The sequence below is a fragment of the Hyperoodon ampullatus genome (genome assembly GCF_949752795.1).
Source record: "Hyperoodon ampullatus genome assembly, chromosome: 9".
Taxonomy (NCBI): Eukaryota; Metazoa; Chordata; class Mammalia; order Artiodactyla; family Ziphiidae; genus Hyperoodon; species Hyperoodon ampullatus.
Genome location: NC_136922.1, coordinates 75374171 through 75393966, shown reverse-complemented (window position 1 = coordinate 75393966; position 19796 = coordinate 75374171). Strand labels below are relative to the sequence as shown.

Here is a 19796-nt window from a genome sequence, read left to right as displayed (position 1 = left end):
GATTGGTTTGCTGATCCCTTATTATCTTTTCTCCTATACTCGGCTTCAATTTCATTTTAATAATGGCTCTGTATATTCGAGTTTAAAGCATAGTTCAGAGTTGAGTAGGTCTGCTCTTCTATATGTATATCCATTGTTTCTGGACTGTAAGTTTTCACAGAAATTGTTGATGTCTTCCTAGATCGACCTTCCCTTTACAATTCTTCTGCTGTCTTCCAGGAAAGGGTTGGTAGTTCAAAAGGGGACACAAATTGTCAACTGCACAACTATATTTAATAAGTTAACCACCCAACGAATTAAATTATTCAATTCCTATTACGTGCCAGGGGCTGTGTGAGATGGGGGTTCTAAAAAACATTTAAAAAATGACATAAGAATCACAACAGAGTAAGTAGGTAATTGCAATAATATCCGGTAACTGCTACGAAAATCGTTGAGCAAAAATGTCCCTGTATACAAGAGGAGAGCCTTATCCAGCTTTGAAATAATTGTTGGTACCACATTTTGTAATTAGTTACATTTTCTGCAATATTGTTCCCTTATTGTTCCAGATTATTATCTGCTTTTTGAAGGCATATGCTTTTTAAAAATATATCCTGCTGTGCTGAGGACTGGAGCTATCACACTGAGCATCCAATGTTTATTTTTGCCTTACAATAATATGCAACATACTAATCAAATAAGAACAGTATTATTAGACTTGAACAATATTAACCTCCTTTTTCTTTTTTTTTTTTTTTGCAGATTCATATTAATGATATAGTTCTCTAGAGAAAAATCAGAAAAGCAAAGGTTGGTATGATATCCTATGAATGCTTAAACCAGACTTTATCTAAGAGGGGTTATTTAAAGATATGTTAGAGCATTAATTCTAAATTCCCTGGGCTACGTTTGTTTAATCCAGCCACTTCACATTATTACAATGTCTTATGTGGCAAGAGGTTTTATAGAGACTAGAAAGAAAAAATGTTTTTCCAGATACACATTCAGTTCCTCTAGCAGTTTCCTCGTTTTACTTTCATAGCTTTTTAAGAGGTGACTTCTAGGACAGCACTGCTCTTCAGTCTGTGATAGCTCAAGTCAGAAACATACTGAGGGAAATGCGGCATCTATTGTGGTCTGTTTTTCTATGTGACAGTTGTTCCTATTTTGTGTTTGTTTCTCCTTTAATGAGGATACAACTTTCATCCAGGGAAATGTATGGGTCACTTGTTAGTGCACTTAAATGCACTAAGGCACTCCAGCAGCTGGAAATTGTGACTTGTAGTTGAATTATTTTTGCACAGCGAATGGTTTTCCTTTTGACATATTTTAATATACTTGCACACTGAGAGCAAGAGTGGGTGAACAGAAAACAGGCTGTTTTATTAACCCAGCAGTCACCTTTGAGGTTTGTACATGTCCACTTTTTTTCTTGCCTTTGTACATAATCCCAAGAGACTGGTACCTGGCTTTGCTCAGAATAACAAAGTCAGGCACAAATCTCCAAACACAATTGTTAGCTGAATGCCAACTGTTTCTTCTCATCTTTTTTTTTTTTTAACTTGAACATTAAGAATTGTATTATGGGTGAACCGTAACCATTAAAGAATGAATTTGTTTTTCGATTTCAGATGCTTCCCCTATCATTTACTAGATTATTTTACAATATGTAATCTCAGGTGATAGAAGAAAATAATTTTTTGCATGTTTTTCTGGAGAGCTTCTTTTTTTTTCTAATCATTAATAGTGAGAAGAAAAGAAGAAAAATATGTTATAAGCTTTAATCGGACTCCAATTTCAACTGAAAGGACAATTAGGAGAAAAGGAGAGGAGACTTCAACTCAGCCAGGAAGCCAGGACCCAGCACATACAATTCCACATGCAATTTTCATACAAACCAATGTTTCAGAGACTTTTCCCAGTAAGACCAGAAATTTCTTCAAGTCAGTTACCATCCTTTTCCAAGGTACATATCTGTATACATAATAGCCATAATTTCTAAGTAAATATAGTGGGTAATCACCTACTTTTTAATTCATACATTTTAATTGTACTCAAAAGTTGAAGACAAAGTAAGGATATAAATCCAGAAATTCCTCTCAATACCCAGCAAGTGGTTCATTTAACAGCATGTAGATATTAAAGCAACAAAACCTCCAAAGTACATAATTTTCTCTTTCCTATCATCATCATTATAATCAACATCATCATTAAGATAATAATACGGCATTTTATACTATACAGAGAAGTTTCATATCATCTCATTTGACTATCTAAACCAATCAGTGAGGTGTGCCATATGAGTAGGAAGATTATTAAGAATGATAAGCTTTCTAAAGTCATTCTAAGACTTTAAAACACAAGTAAGTGCTAGAGTGTAAAGAAAGGATTCCATCTTTGAGTTGGAATTCTGGATCTCTCGCTGACTCTATGATAATGGGTCTTTTAAAGCATTGCTCTGTTGAGTTGTTCAACGTGAGAGATAATAATTATGCAAAAAAGTGGTTATGAACTTCATTGAATATTACTTTTTTGTAGAGGGTCTATCTGAGTGTGCAAACGTATTTTATTATATATATTTTTTATTGGAGTATAATTGCTTTACAATGGTGTGTTAGTTTCTGCTTTATAACAAAGTGAGTCAGCTATACATATCCATATATCCCCATATCTTCTCCCTCTGGCATCTCCCTCCCACCCTCCCTATCCCACCCCTCTAAGTGGTCACAAAGCACTGAGCTGATCTCCCTGTGCTATGTGGCTGCTTCCCACTAGCTATCTGTTTTACATTTGGTAGTGTATATATGTCCATGCCACTCTCTCACTTCGTCCCAGCTTACCCTTCCCCCTCCCCGTGTCCTCAAGTCCATTCTCTGTCTGCGTCTTTATTACTGTCCTGTCCCTAGGCTTTTCAGAACCATTTTTTTTTTTTTTTTTAGATTCCATATGTATGTGTAAGCATACGGTATTTGTTTTTCTCTTTCTGACTTAACTTCACTCTGTATGACAGACTCTAAGTCCATCCACCTCACTACAAATAACTCAATTTCGAACAAATGTATTTTAGAGGGGATTTTTGCACTGGAGTAGGAGGTTAGAGTACCTAACTTTGAAGTCCATGCAGTGAGTATATGACTGTAAGGCTATTGATTTTTTTAAGGGAACACACTGAGTGAATGACAGAGGCAAGATAGGAAACCATTTCTTCTGACTCCCAGTAAACTTCTAGAGTTCAGTTTAATTTAATACTTTGAGCAGCTACTTTTTTTTTTTTTTTTTTTCGGTATGCGGGTCTCTCACTGTTGTGGCCTCTCCCGTTGAGGAGCACAGGCTCTGGACGCGCAGGCTCAGCGGCCATGGCTCACGGGCCCAGCCGCTTCACGGCATATGGGATCTTCCTGGACCGGGGCACGAACCCGCGTCCCCTACATCGGCAGGCGGACTCTCAACCACTGTACCACCAGGGAAGCCCTGAGCAGCTACTTTTGACCAAGTTCTTGAGCTATAATTATAGGGTACAGATATGAAAAAGAGAGACCTTGCTATGTAGGTTTTATAATGTAGAAGGTAAATAAATAAATATCAATACAATGAAAGAAAGACTAAATACCGTAGGTATGTTGTCTAGTAATTGTACATAGGTTTGGTGAAGTCATGGAAGGCTTTATTATTATGGAGGTATTTCAGTTGGGCCTAAAACTATTGTTATATCCATTCTCAGGGAATAGCTATATCAATTACATTTGCTTGTTTTTATATTAAGCCTATTCTTAAAAGTAAGACTATTTCATTAACCTCTAGTAAACTTTTGACCATGAATGCTTATTTGTTGTAAATTAAGCTTTTAAAATCATTGCTTCTTAAGGTAATGGAGATGTTTTGTTTATAATTATCTCTGACTATGTTACATTTTTCTTTTCAGTTCTTGTAACTTTCTTTATTAAAATATGTTTGATCAGGCATGCTTTTAATAGAAAAATCGCATAAGATTCTGAGTCCTGTAATCTTTGTCTTTTCAGGGTCATCTTCATCATTATCCTCACATCCTCACTTTCAGAAAAATAAATTTTTAGCACTTTTTAAGAAGTGCCATGGAAAGCCATTATGCTAATACTTTACAACATTATTCTTAATTTTTCAATAATCCAGTAGAGTAACTGTAAGCCCTATTTTGCAGATAACATACTGAGGCTCAGAGATTTTAAGAAATTAGCTCAAAATTGCACAATTAAAAAAATGTTATTGTTCTATGACCATTACAGTGTTGGCAGTCATTATTTGTCCATCTGGTTGGGGTTTACCCACTTTCTCACTAGCTTTATTAGTGAAGATTCGGATGATGTTCAGTAAGAACCACCCAGTTGGAAGTTGATTAAGTCACAAAGAGAATTCGTTGACCCCTATTACTAGGAAGGATAGCAGATATCAGGGGTGACTGGAACCAGGACTTTGAATACCGTTAGGAAACTTCAAATATGGTTAAGAAGTGTCTATTTCTCATCTGTGCTTTTCTCTGAATATTGTCTTTGTTCTCAGACCAGCTCCTCCTTGTAGCACACTGTGTGGGCTTCATTCCCTTTAGGGCTGCATCCTCACAACTTGTCACCTAGGAAAATGGGGGCTTACGTTACTTGGCTCTAGTGTGAAAAATTCCAGATAAAGATCTGCTGGGATCACATTTGGGATCCCAGCCTTTTTTTTTTTTTTTTTTTTTAAATTTTATTTTTGTCTGTGTTGGGTCTTTGTTGCTGCGTGCAAGCTTTCTGTAGCTGCGGTGAGCGGGAGCCACTCTTCCTTGTGGTGCGGGGGCTTCTCATTGCAGTGGATTCTCTTGTTGCGGAGCACGGGCTCTAGGTGCGTGGGCTTCAGTAGTTGTGGCTCGTGGGTTCTAGAGCGCAGGCTCAGTAGTTGTGGTGCACGGGCTTAGTTGCTCTGCGGCATGCGATCCCTTGGGCTGGTCATTAAGGTGATGGTGATGCTACGATCAGTTTTCATTAGTCAGGTATTCACTTTTGTGGCTGTAGGGAGAGATGGAAGGGATAGTATATTATTAGAATGAGTAGGGGATGCTTTACAAACATGGCTCCAGAAATTACTATGAGCCAGGCAGTCATCCCAGTTTGTGGCTATTAACACAGGCCATACCTGTTCTCGTTGCATTAGTTAATTCTCTACTGGTTTACAGCCTAACTGATTATATTTGTTAAATCACTTCTGCAGGGTAGAGGGGCTTTGTCTAATTTTGTCCGTTAGCTGAAGTCTGTCAAATTTGTTTGGAACATTTGAAGCTGGTTTGACCTAAGAACCAGGCTTCCTGTTAGCTCCCCTTGCTAAGTCTGTGGCTAATGGGGTTCACGGTCTGCCTCCAGAAAAGGCAGCATCAGTGGTCAATGCCAGTGGACCTTGGGCCTCAGTCACAGAGCCTGGGGCCTGCTGGAATATTTGTCATCATTTCTGATATGCTGTGGTGACTCAACACCATCATAAATGGAAAATGGAGCAAAAATCCCTCTTTTTATGTTTCTTCTTCTCTCTGACTCTCCACTGCATATACAAAAATGTTTTTGTCCCAGAACAGGGAATTAGAACCCTCATGTTTGTCATCTTGTCTCCCTTTGTCCTCTTACTATAATTTTTTTTTTTTTTTGGTGGAAATGTATTACTTCTCATTGCTTGATCTGTCAAGAACTTCCTACATCTTCATTTTTCCAGTGTTGGCATTTGCCTTTTCTTTTCTCTGTAGTCATAGGACAGGAGGAATTCAGGGAAAGGTTTGGCATACAAAAAAGGAAAAATCACAAGAGGTGTATATCAAGGATACTAACTCTGATGCAGAGGTAAAACTTAGAGAACAAGAGAAAAGAGTTAGAAACCAGAAATCCAGTTACAGTGTCAGTTGCTAAATCTTCCATGCTTAGATAGCATTTTCTTTCTTTTTTTTTTCCGGTATGCGGGCCTCTCACTGTTGTGGCCTCTCCCGTTGCGGAGCACAGGCTCCGGACGCGCAGGCTCAGCGGCCATGGCTCACGGGTCCAGCCGCTCTGCAGCATGTGGGATCTTCCCAGACCGGGGAACGGACCCGTGTCCCCTGCATCGGCAGGCGGACTCTTAACCACTGCGCCACCAGGGAAGCCCTAGATAGCATTTTCTAGTTGTCCTTTGGATGTTCTAAATTTGTTAAATAACCTGTAGGATTTGTTCATTTCCTCCAGACATAGATTTCATTTACATCTATGCTGATCAAATTTTTGAAGTTATCTATTCCAAAAACCTTTTAAAACCCTTCTTTTTTTTTTCCTAATAAGACTCAGAATTAAAAAAGAAATTATGTCAAGTGGCCTGTGTATTATACCTAACATACTTTAAAAACCCCTCTGCCTCTAGTGTTGATGAAAGGGACAGAAATTACAGAAGCTGCAGAGCTTAAAACATAAAGTGAGAGCTATACACTGTCTATAAAAAGATTTTTTGATCAGAGCGAGGACATGTTTTCCACAAACATGTATTTCCTTTTGTTATAAAAATGAGGAATGCATGGTTGGACCTGAGCAAATGCAGCTACTACTAACTGATAATGAGCAATGGGTGAACTAAGATGGTAGCTGTGGCTTAAGCTGAGTTCATCCAAGTTATGATCAACTTCATAAGCAAGAGTCTCAAGAAGACAACTAATTCCCATGGTGTTGTCTGAATAAAATTTATTATACACCTGAGACTAGTAGCATCTAAAACCCTATGAAATATCTTTATAGCTCAAAGGCTTACTGATGGAGGAAAATGGCTCACTGAAGTCAAAGGGGACAAGAGTGGGAGTGACCTGTTTCTTTGGAAACCTCAAATATAAGATAGTCTGGCCCTATGATTCTTATTAATCAATACCTGCTTTTCAGGGCCTATCTTGATTTTAGGTAATGAAGCAGAGAGAATTATACAACCTTCTGGGTAATATATTGTGGCATACATAGAAGTTATAATATTAATCTTCTTCTTCACTATGATTGGCTTATAATTTTAATCTAATTTCCTTTTACTTATCTTGAAACATAGAAAATTGGTCACCTTTAACTTTATAATCTCCCTCCATAAATGTGAATACTGTTGTTCTTTTTCAACTTTTCCTTGTATGTCTCTTTTTGAGGCTTTTAATAAATTATTATGACTTCAAATTATTATGATTTCAAATTTCAAGGAATCTTCAAATTTCTCCTAGCTACTTGAGAATGCATTATGGGGATTAACCAAAAATTTTTTCATTAGAATTTTAAAATAATATGTGCTCAACCTATAACTTTGTTTTGCTAATTTTTAGTGGCAACACAGGTATCATCATTAAAAATTATTTTTTAAATATGTAAACCCAGATATACAGATGCTAATTATTTCAGTAGCTCCCACTAGATAAATCATGATGTCTAGATGTGGTAACTAATCCTGAGGGTGAAATATCAAGTATGAATAACTGAGAAAAGCAGGAATAGTATACATTTCCATTCCAAATTACATTTTTGATATTAATATATAACTATATTAAGGAAAGGTCTTATCTCGGTGTTTTGTTAATCGTTTTAGCTCACTAGATTCAGCAGTTCCCAAACCCTCCTTGCTTTCCTTTTAACTTTCTAGACTTTAGATTCAAGGCACTGTCCTTCTACAACTTTTCTGAGAATTGTCTAGTTTGATTACACACTGTATAACCAGCAGTTTTGGCAGAGAAACTTTTGGTGGCCTTATTAGAGAGAAAACTAACTTTCTGTTTTCTGCCTCTTGGTTGGCTCTGAGTTGCAATAGTTTCCCTCTGCCCATAAAAGACCTGTTCCTATTGCTGCTCTCCTTCCTTAGGACTCCTGCTTTCCTTTGCATGCTGCATCTTCTTATCCCTCCCTCAGTGTTCCACCATGTTCCAGACACTTGTTATCACCATGTGCTCTTTTATTTTCTACACAGTTTCTCAGAGTATCTGAAAATACCTAATTATCATGTTGGAAGGTTTGCTCTTATATGTTTACTGGTTAGCTGTTTGGCTCAACCCCTGAAAATGTATGCTACATGGGAGAATACACCTTATCTGTTTTATAGAGCAAGATAGATCGAGCTCTGGGGACTAGAACAGAGTAGGTGCTTACAAAATACTTGTTTAATAAATCTTTTTCCTTAAAAGTGTTTTTGAGATTCTTTGCTTCTGATTTTTCACATTATCCTCAGGCAAATTTATCCACTACCATGGTTTCAATAAAGTAAATGCTGCTTACCTAAAAATATTTGTCTTCAATTTACAGCCCTCCTCTTAGCTACACATCCAAATATCCAACTGCTTCTATCTAGATGCCTCTTCAAACTTAATATGGCCTAAACTGGATTAGTAGTGTCTCCCAATGAATTCACACACACACACAAAAACCAAACAAAGACGCTGCTCCTTCTTCAGAGTTTCGTATTTCATAACTGGAATATTTATCCATGCCCTTGCTCAAGCCTTAAAACAGAGATCATCCTACTGTCCTCTCTCTCTTTCATCCCTGTTATTGCAAATTCCTGTTTGAGCCCCCCTCATAAATAGTTTTCAAACATCTCCACTCCTCTACTGCTGCAGCCACAACCCTAGTCAAGGTCATCATCATTTCTCATCTAATTACTACAATGCTCCACACTGGTGTCCTTATTCGCTGTCATGTTACCCTCCAATCTTTCCCCACCATGTATTCCCAGGGATCTTTGGTGATGTAAATGTGACTGTGGTACCCTTCTCCCAAGCACACACCTCAACAAAAGCTTTTCAGTGGCTTCCTGTTCCCTTTAAGATGAAGTCCAAACTCTTTAAGTGGCCTCAGAATAGTGTATGATTGATCCTTAGGCAATTTCCCCTACATTATACTTTTGTCAGCTGGACTATAGCTAAAAGAAAATTTTGAGATTATAGTCTCAAATAAGACCTTGTATCCTGTTTCTCCCTATTAACAATTGTGGATGGATTATTAAACTTTGAAAACAGATGAACGTGGTAGGATTAATATCTTATGATAAAAATTATATTTAAGATTAAATTACATACAAAGGGATATAGGCAAGCAAGGCTTAGAATTTTCCTTAAGAATCACCTTTGAATCTCCTCTAACACATGAACAAATGTTCTGTTGACTCACAGTTTCCAGACATTATTGAATGGCCAAATTACTTTTGTCCAAAAAATTCTCAAAGCACTTATTACTTGTGTCTAATTATACTCATAGAAATGTATCCATAACATCCTCGAGCATTTTCTAATTCTGAGATATCAATTAATGCTTGTTAATAATTTACATATATTCATTATTGTTCCCTGCCCCCAGACCCAAGCTTTTTTCTGGAGTCAATGCTATTTTAAAAGTAAAAATTCCTTTGCTGGCTCTTGTGAACAAAAACATTCCTCCTCTTTCTCAAACCAGTTATTTGGATAGTCAATCAGGTCTGCTATGGAGGCAAATAGTTTAAATATTTTTAAAACTTTAATTCTTGAATTGTGAAAGCTACATATATGTTAAACTTATTTAAAATGGTTACTTTCTGATTCTACCTTCATCTTCTTTTCTTCCATTACAGTTGGAGCATATTGCAATTGCCTTCTTTCTTCACTGTTATTAACTTTTCCCCTTTTATCAGAAAAAGGATCTTGCTTTCTTTGATTCTCTTATTGATATTTTAAAAGAACTTTTTTCCCTCTCTTGCTGTCTCTCTCAGGCAAGTCCCATCTCAGTTGTCCTTTGTCATTCATTGTCAGTCTTTGTGTCCCTCCTCTTATCCCAGCTTAGTTTTTTCCTTTCTCTTTTTTCAGGGGAGGGGTGGAAGTAGCGGGCACTGGTGTTGGGAGTCTCACATCAGTTTCAGGCCTAAAGCAAAATGCATTCATTTCAAATGGAAATTGCAGTTTATACCAAAAATGCAGGTTTCTTTACTTCAATAAATTGGAGCCTTATGTAACACATACTCATCTAAAGAAATTTTAGAATAGAACTTCTAAATAACTAATAACTGGAAAATTCTGATCTTGAGCTTTAGTTGCTGAAGATAGGGAAAGACATCTGCTTCAGTACCCCCATCTGGCTTTTACGTATCTATTTCAGACTCAGTATGCTCTTGCTCTTTCTTTTATCTAAGCCCATCTGCTTGTATGGTGTGTTCCCACCCTAACATATTTTCAGACCCTTGCCATAGGGCAAAAGTGCCAAGCAATTATTCGTTGAGATAGATAGTCCACATAATACTGTAAGTGACATCTGTTCTGTAGGAAATCCCTCCCTTGTGGCAGCAATGTCATATTGGCAGCTCATAGGAATATCGGAATTGACATACGTGAACAATTGAATGTTTCATCTTATCCTGAATTCTCACTCAGAAAGCATCCAGTACCAGATGCTTTAGAGGGCCGTGTAACCCCTGGACTCTTTCTCTTGTTCTCTCTACACCTGTGGTAATTGGCAATACTACACTATGGAGAAAATTTCTTCCTGACCCCAGCTGGTAACCAAATTATGCCCTAAAGCATGAAGATTGGCATATTTTAAAGTTTATTGTAGCTAAGGTGGCGAAAAAGGAGATGTTTTTCATATTAATGTGCTTACTAGATTGACCTAAATAATAGCTTGAATAATAAATTCCACAAATTACTCAATAACTTATTTGGCAAAATTACAATGACAGATGAACATTTTAATCTTTTTAGTGTTGATCTCCACATTTGGCAATTGGTTCTTCTTCTTTAAACTATTTCAAAAGATGATAAGAAAAACAGTCCACAGTCCACAATTGTTCAAGACTTGAACTTTGTATAAAGGTATAATTGGTAAAACTTACATTAATTGGTTCTGAGTAAATTCTGAATTTGCTGGTTTTTAGCCATTTGATATTCCGAAGGCAGGCAGAATTTGAAGCCAAAATCATTATTGTCAAATTAAAAATACATTATGTAAGGTAGGTTCTGAATAAATTCACACAAAATTCAATTTCCCCAACCAGCTACATTGATGCTGTTACTCTCTTCAGTGATTCTCATAATACCATGAACAACTTCAAATTTTAAAAAGTTAAAGTGTATAATTATGAAGGGCTTTCAAAGTTAGAGTTGAAATGAAAGTACTCAATTACATAATTTAGTCAACCCATTTACTTAAGTTTAAGTAAGGTTTAAATATTTAGTAATAATAAGCTGTATCAGTTATGTGTTGTTACAATATCTACCACTGTGAAAAATAGTGACTTAGAACAACTATTTTACCTCTTTATCATTCTCTGGGTCAGCAATATGGGCAATTCATTTTAGTGGTTCCTTTGCTGCTAATTCTGCATACTATCTGGTGACTATCCTTGGGATTGATGGTCTAAGACAGCCTCACTCAAAAGTCAGGTTGTTGGTGTTGGCTGTCTGCTGGACCATTTGTCTCTAGTAGGATAACTTGGCTTCATATGTAGCAGGGTTCTAAAAGCAGGAAGAGATGGGGCCAGCCTGAATGTGACATCATTTTGCATGATGTCTCATTGGCCAAGCCAACATGGCTAAGCCCGGAGTCAATGTAGGAATAGACTACATAATGGAGTTAATACAAACAGGTGTAATTTTTTGGGGGGTACTCTAACTGTAATAATCTATCACATATTGCTATCCCAGGGTTATCAGTTGGCAGAACCTTACCTTCCTGGTTACTTAATACAGTGTAGCATTACTATTGTGCAGAGTCCTGTAAGTCTGTAAGAAAACTGTATAAATAACATAAAGATCAGTGAAGCTAATTCTTTATCCTTCTTTCTATACATTTTAAAGGTATAAGTCATTTGTCAGATATGTGGTTTGCAAATATTTTCTTCGAGGCTGTAGTTTTTCTTTTTATCCTTTTAATAAGACCTTTCACAGGACAGAAAAATTTAATTTTGATAAAATCCAATTTATCAATTATTTCTTTTATGAATTGAGTTTTGGTGTTATGTTTAAGAACTCTTTTTATACATTGCTAGATTCAAAATGTTCATATTTTGTCAAGGATTTTTTGCATTTAAGTTCATGAAAAATATTAATCTGTAGTTTCCTTCCTTTCTTTCTCTCTTCTTCCCTCCTTTCTTTTCCTTCCTTCCTTCCTCCCTCCCTCCCTTTCTCCTTCCCTCTCTCTCTTCCTTTCTTCCTGTATTGTTTTTGTCTGACCTTGATATCAGGATAATCCTGACCTCATAAAATAAGGTGGAAAATGTTAGTTTCTCTTCTATTATCTAGAAGAGATTATGTAGAGTTTGTCCCAATTCTTATTTATTGTTTGGTGGATTCCTCCACTGAAGCCATCTGGGTCTAGAGAGATTATTTTTTGTAAGTTTTTAATTTACAAATTAAATTTCTTTAACAGTTATAGGGTGTTGCAACTGCCAGTTAAAATGATTTGTCTTCTTTTCCTTTCAGTTCTATTAGTCCTTGTTTCATGTATTTTGATGCTCCGTTGCTTGGTGCATACACATGTAGGATCACTATGTCTTCTTGGTATAATGACCCTTATAATATGCTTCTTTGCTGTTGGTAAGGTTTTGGTGGGGTTTTTGTTTTTGTTGTTGCTTGTTTGTTTGTTTTTGGTTTGATTTTTTTTTTCTCGGAAGTCTACTTTACATGATATTAATAGAGCTACTCTTTCTTTAAAATTAAGTTTTGTATGGTGTATCTATTTTCTATCCTTCTAATCTGCTTATATCATTATGTTTGAAGGAAGTTTCTTGTAGACATCATACAATTTAATCATTTTTAAATCCAGCCCACTAATTACTGTCATTTAATTAATATATTTAGAACAGTTACAATTAATGAAATTGTTGATATATTAGGAGATGTCTTCTATTTTATTATTTGTTTTCTGTTTGTTCCCTCTGTTTCTCATCCTCTGTTTCCTTTTCCTTTCCTTCTTATGGATTACTTGAATGTGTTTTAGAGTTTCATTTTCTTTATTTACAGTTTTATAAGTATATATCATTGTATAGTTTTTCAGTGTTGACTGTAGGTATTAAAGTATATACATATATATATCTACCATCACAGTCTACATACACCACAGTCTACTGGTATTGACATTTTACAACTTTGAGTAAAGTGTAGAAAATTACTTCCATTTAGGTCCTTTTACCCTGCCCACTTTTAAAATGTAATTTTCTTAATTAGTTTTTCTACATTGAGCATACATCAAACAGCACTATAATTTTTGCTTAAACCATCAAATGTGATTTTTAAAACTCATGAAGAAAGAACTCATAGGGCTTCCCTGGTGGCGCAGTGGTTGAGAGTCCGCCTGCAGATGCAGGGGACACGGGTTCGTGCCCCGGTCCGGGAGGATCCCACATGCCGCGGAGCGGCTAGGCCCGTGAGCCATGGCCGCTGGGCCTGTGCGCCCGGAGCCTGTGTTCCGCAAGGGGAGAGGCCACAACAGTGAGAGGCCCGCATAACGCAAAAAAAAAAAAAAAAAAAAAAAAGAAAGAACTCATAAAACTCAACAATAAAAAACAAATGACTCAATTAAAAACTGGGCAAAAAAAATCTGAACAGGGACCTCACCAAAGAAGATACAGAGATGTCAATTAAACATATGAAAAGTGCTCAATATCATATGTTATTAGGGAATTTAAAATTAAAACAATAATGGAATACCACTACACATCTATTAGAATGACCAAAAGCTGAAACACTGACAATTCCAAATACTAGTGAGGATGTGGAGCAGCAGGAACTTTTATTTATTGCTGGTAGGAATGCAAAATGGCTCAGCCCCTTTGGAAGACAGGTGATTTTTTAACAAAACTAAATATTCTCTCTCTCTCAGATTTTCTACATAGACAATTATATCATCTGAACAAAGTTTTATTTCTTCCTTTCCAACCTGTATATTTTAACTTCCTTTCATATCTTACTGGATTTTCTAGGACTTCTAGAAGGCGCTGTAAAGCATATGTGAAAGGGGACATCCTTGGTTTGTTCGTGATCTTAGTGAGAAATCTTTGAGTTTCTCACCATTAAGTATGATATTAGTTGTAGGTTTTGTGTAGTTGTTCTTTTATCAAGTTAATGAAGTTCTTCTTTATTCCTAGTTTGCTGAAAGATTTATCATGAATGGGTGTTGTAATTTGTCAAATGCCTTTTTGCATTCATTGATATGATTATGTGATTTTTCTTCTTCAGCTTTGAAGTGATGGATTACATTAATTGATTAATTGATTTTCAAATGTTGAACCAGCTTTGTGTACCTGGGTTAAATCCCACTTGGTCATGGTGTATAATTATTTTTATGCATTGTTGGATTCAATTTGATAATATTTTGTTGAAATTTTTTTCATTTATGTTCATAAGAGATATTTGTCTGTAGTAGTTTCCTTTTCTTGTCTTTGTCTGGGTAAAGCTGGCCTCATACAATGAGTTAGAAAATATTCCCTCTGCTTCTGTCTTTTGGATGAGATTGTAAGAATTGGTATAATTTCTTCATTAAATATTTGGTAGAATTCAACAATGAGCCCATGTGAGCCTCATGCTTTCTGTTTTGGAAGATTGTTAATTATTGATTCAATTCACCTAATAGATGTAGGCCTATTCAGATTGTTTATTTCTTCTTGTGTGAGTTTTGTCAAATTGTATCAAGAAATTGGTCCATTTAATCTAGGTTATCAAATTTGTGGGCATAAAATTGTTTATAATATTCATTTATTATCTTTTTATGTCCATGGGCTCTTTAGTGATATTGGTGATATTTCTGATATTGGTCATTTGTGTCTTTCTCTTTTTCTTAGTCTCACTAGAAGCTTATTGCTTTTATTGGTATTTTCAAACAACCAATATTTTCAAAGCTTTTGGTTTTGTTGATTTTCTCTGTTGATTTCCTACTTTCAATTTCATTGATTTCTGCTCTAATTTATTATTTATTTTCTTTTGGTTACTTTGCATTTAATTTGCTCTTCTTTTTCAAATTTTCTAATGTGGAATCTTAGATTACTGATTTTAGATATTTTTTCTTTTTTAGCCTGCTCATTCAATGCTATACATTTCCCTCTAAGCACTTCTTTCACTGCATCCCATAAATTTTGATAAGCTGTATTTTTGTTTGCATTTAGTTTAAAATATTTCTTAATTGCTCTTGAATTTTCCTCTTTGATTCATGTATTATTTAGGAGTATGTTATTTAATCTCCAAGTATTTTGGGATTTCATGCTATCTTTCTTTTATTGATTTCTAGTTTAAATTCACTGTGATATGAGAAAATACAGTGTATGATTTCTGTACTTTTAAACTTGTTAAGATGTGTTTTATGGCCCAGAATATTGGTGACCGTTCCATGTAAACTTGAGGAAAATGTACATTCTACTATTGTCGAATGGAGTACCCTATAGATGTCAGTTATATCCAGTCAATGGTTAGTACTGTTGAGTTCAGCTATGTCCTTAGTGATTTTCTGCCTGCTGGATCTTTCCACTTCTGATGCAGGGATGTTAAAGTCTGCAACTATAATAGTGGATTCATCTATTTCTCCTTGAAATTCTAGCAGTTTTGCCTCATATATTCTATAGTTAGATGCATACATGTTAAATTCTGCAACTATAATAGTGGATTCATCTATTTCTCCTTGAAATTCTAGCAGTTTTGCCTCATATATTCTATAGTTAGATGCATACATGTTAAAGATGGATTCACTTTGTTGTACAACAGAAATTAACACAGTATTGTGAAGCAATTATACTCCAATAACGATCTATTAAAAAAGAAAACAAATTGTTATGTCTTGGAGAATTGACTCCTTTCTCATTATGTAATGCCTCTCTTTATGGCTGATAACTTTCCTTGACTGAAGTTCACTCTATTGAAAATTAATATAGCTACTCCCACTTTCTATTGATTAGTGTGAGTATGGTATACCTTCCTCCATTCATTTACTTTGAATTTATATATTACATAGTATATAACTATATAAGTATAATCTTTATATTTAAAGTGAGTTTCTTATAGACAACATATAGTTGGGTCTTGTTTTTTATCCACTTTGACAATCTCTGTCTTTTAATTGATGCATATAAACCATTGATGTCCAAAGTAATTACTGATATAGTTGGATTAAATATCTACCATATTTGTTATTGTTTTCTCTCTGTTGTCCTTGTTTTTTATTTTTGTTTTTGCCTTCTACTCTTTTTCTACCTTTGTGGTTTTCACAGAGCATTTTATATGATTCTATTTTATTTCCTTTTTTAGCATATCCATTATATTTTAAACTTTTTTAGTGTGTGACCTAGAATTTGCAATATACATTTACAAGTAATCCAAGTCCATTTTAATTAGCACTATATCACTTCACAGTAGTGCAAGTACCTTGTAATAACAAAATAATTCTAATTCCTCTCATTCTTTGTATTGTTGCTGTCACCCATTTCACTTACACATAAGCATACACATAAGTATACAAAATTTAATATATTGTTATTATTTTGAATAAATTGTTTTCTATTAGATCAATTGAAAATAAGAAGAGCAAAAGCTTTTATTTTACTTTCACTTAATTCTTCTCTGCTGCTCTTTCTTTATGTAGATTTGAGTTTCTGACCTATATCATTTTCCTTCTCTCTTAAGAACTTCTTTTAACGTTTCTTGCAAGGTAGGTCTACTGGCAACAAATTCCCTCAATTTTTGCTTGTCTGAAAAATCTTTATTTCTCCTTCACTTTAAAGGATAATTTCAGAGAGTACAGGATTCTAGGTTGGTTTTTTTTTTCTCTCAACACTTTGAATATTTCACTCAATTTTTTGCTTGTGTGTTTTCTAAGGAGAAGTTGACATAAATCTTGTTTTTGCTCCTTTGTAGGTAAGGTGTTTCTATCCTATGGCTTCTTTCAAGATTTTTTCTTTGTCTTTCATTTTCTCAAGTTTGAACATGATATGCCTAGGGGTAGTATTTTAAGCATTTATCCTACTTGATATTCTTTAACCTTCTTGGATACATGGTTTGGTGTCTGACATTAATTTGGGGAACTTTTCAGTCATTATTGCTGCAAATACTTCTCCTGTTCCTCTTTCTCTTCCTTCTCCTTCTGGTATTCCCATTACATGTATGTTACACCTTTTATAGTTGTCCCATGAGTATTGAATATTCTGTTCTGGTGTTTTCAGTCTTTGCTTTCCTTTTCATCTTTGGAACTTTCTACTGTCATATCCTTAAACGCAGAGATTCTTTCCTCAGTTATGTCCTGTATGCTAATGAGCCTATCAAAGTCTTTCTTCATTTCTGCTACAGTGTTTTTGATGTCTGACATTTCTTTTTTATTCTTTTTTAGAATTTTCACCTCTCTGTTTACGTTATCCATCTGTTCTTACATGTTGCCTACTTTTTTCTACTAAAGCCCTTAGCATGTTAATTGCAGGGTTTTTGTGTTTTTTTAAATTCCTGGCCTTATAATTCCAACATCCCTGCCATATTTTATTCTGACTCTGACACTTGTTTAATCTCCTCAAACTGTTTTTCACCTTTTAGTATGCCTCATAATTTTTTTTATTGTTGAAAAGTGGACATGATTTATTTCATGAAAGAATCTGCCTTAAAAGGTCTTTAGCAATATAGTGGTAAACTGTGGGAGTTAAGGGACAAATTTTAAAGTCTGTGATTAGGTCCCAGTCTTTTAGTAAGCTTAGGTCTCTGGACTGTGAACTTCACACCTTCTTAATCTCCACTTCCATATACCCTAGGTGGGACAGGATGGCTAGGTGGGGCTGAAGTTGTATATTTCTTTCTCTCAGGAGGTTAGGATCTGGTAAAATAGTTTCTTCTGAGGGAAGTTCTTGTTAAGAATAACAGAATGCTCCAGTGTATTTTAAAATGGCCACTATCCCGCTACCTTTGCCAGAAGCAGGAGGGAATTTGTCTCTGATTATTCATTATGAGAACCTGGTAGAGCTCCTGGAGGTAAGACGCATGAAAGTGGGAGGTCCCTATAGGTCTGTGTACCCTTAGAGCTTTTAACTCGCAGTCTTGTACTCCCTGAGCTTCCAGCAATTCATCAATTACAGTTTAGGTTTTTCTACCATGCTACTGGTTCCCAAGGAGATTTCTGCTTATGGATTTCTGCTTGAGTAAGTTGTGATTCTCTGTACCTGCCTGTCTCTCTCTTCAATTTGGGGGGCAAGAGTTTGCCCTGTGAGAGGTCTTTTTGACAGATCTAAGAAGAGTTGTTTATTTTTCAGTTTGTTCAGCTTTTCACTTGCTATTAGGAAGGAGTGGCTACTTCTAAGCTTCTTACATTTGGACCAGAAACCAGACGTCACACACTTTTGTTTTGTTTGTGCCGTTGGTATAGTGGCATTAGTGAAATGTTTTTCATTTCAATAAAACAGAAACAATTCACAGAGAAAATAGGTTTTGAGGTGAGCTAAGGCAACAAAGTTTTGAAAATTCAGTGGTTTTATGCTTAAATATTAAACTGCATTTTGAAAAGGTCAACCTATAAAAGGAATATTAAATAACCAACTTTGTATTATAAATTCTACAAATCTTGGATACAATTTAATGATATCTTTGCAAGTGGATATTACACCTGTTAATTAAAGTTGAAAAAATAACCAGCATCCTCATTATTAGTATCTATAAGTAGCAACTCCTCTGCTGGGTATCCCAGGCATATATATTTAAAGCACAATGTGCTACATAAAATCAATGATAGTTTAATTAGCATCTGATGGGAGTTAGCAATTTAACTTCAATTTACAGCATAAAGATTAGGTGTGGTGAGCTCATTCTATAGTACTGGTGCTATTATAATGACAAACCAGTAAATTGACCACTGAATAAAAAATAAGAGTAGAGGAAAACAGTCCACAAGTTTGGTAAACTATAAAGCTACTACATCCCAATAAAAATGTATTCTAATTTTTAATTTCAAAATACATTTGTCATTACATGGTAGTGCTTATGGGAAGCTAAAACCTGAAGTCTAGTCTAGTCCTAGGCATAATGAGAAAAAAGTAATCACGTTAACAGCAGTTGGTCTTACCCATCTGACTTCAAACCAATTCTGATTTTTATAAAATTGCCCAGGTTACCAGATGTTGGGGCAAATTCTGTGTAGTGTTTATATCTCATACTCAGGAATCAAGATTATTTATGTCCTTTTTTACCTCCTTGATGTATTTAAAACTACCTCATACATTATTTTGTTGGTCTCCAAACTGTCTCAGTGGCTTTTAAATGTGTTCTTTATCCTTTTAAATAGCTCTTGTGGTGTTTGTTTTTGTAAGCTCACCTCACTTTTATAATAAATTCTGTCAAGTTGTATAGTTTGGAAAAAAACGGAAAATGGGGGAGACCTTCAAGATGGTGGAGGAGTAAGACATGGAGATCACCTTCCTCCCCACAAATACATCAGAAATACATCTACATGTGGAACAACTCCTACAGAACACCTACTGAACGCTGGCAGAAGACCTCAGACCTCTCAAAAGGCAAGAAACTCCCCACGTACCTGGGTAGGGCAAAAGAAAAAACAGAGACAAAAGAATAGCGACGGGACCTGCACCAGTGGGAGGGAGCTGTGAAGAAGGAAAGGTTTCCACATACTATGCGGGTGGCGGAGCGGGAAAGCTTCGGAGCTGCGGAGGAGAGCACAGCAACAGAGGTGCAGAGAGCAAAGCGGAGAGATTCCCGCACAGAGGATCGGTGCCGAGCAGCACTCAACCAGCCCGAGAGGCTTGTCTGCTCCCCCGCCGGGCGGGCGGTGGGAGCTGAGGCTTGGGCTTCGGAAGTCAGATCCCAGGGAGAGGACTGGGGTTGGCGGCGTGAACACAGCCTGAAGGGGGCT

The 19796-nt window shown here is 35.9% G+C and overlaps 1 protein-coding gene across 1 annotated transcript in view; it reads left to right on the top strand.

Annotated features, from left to right (window-relative positions):
- Positions 1 to 1861: 1861 nt before the first annotated feature.
- Positions 1862 to 19796, top strand: part of TFEC (transcription factor EC) — a gene marked incomplete at both ends in the record, with an annotated part of 148992 nt that continues 131057 nt past the window's right edge. The window contains one exon of the mRNA XM_079711150.1: positions 1862 to 1948. Within this exon, the coding sequence (XP_079567276.1) occupies positions 1862 to 1948 (87 nt within the window). The remainder of the gene's footprint in view (positions 1949 to 19796) is intronic.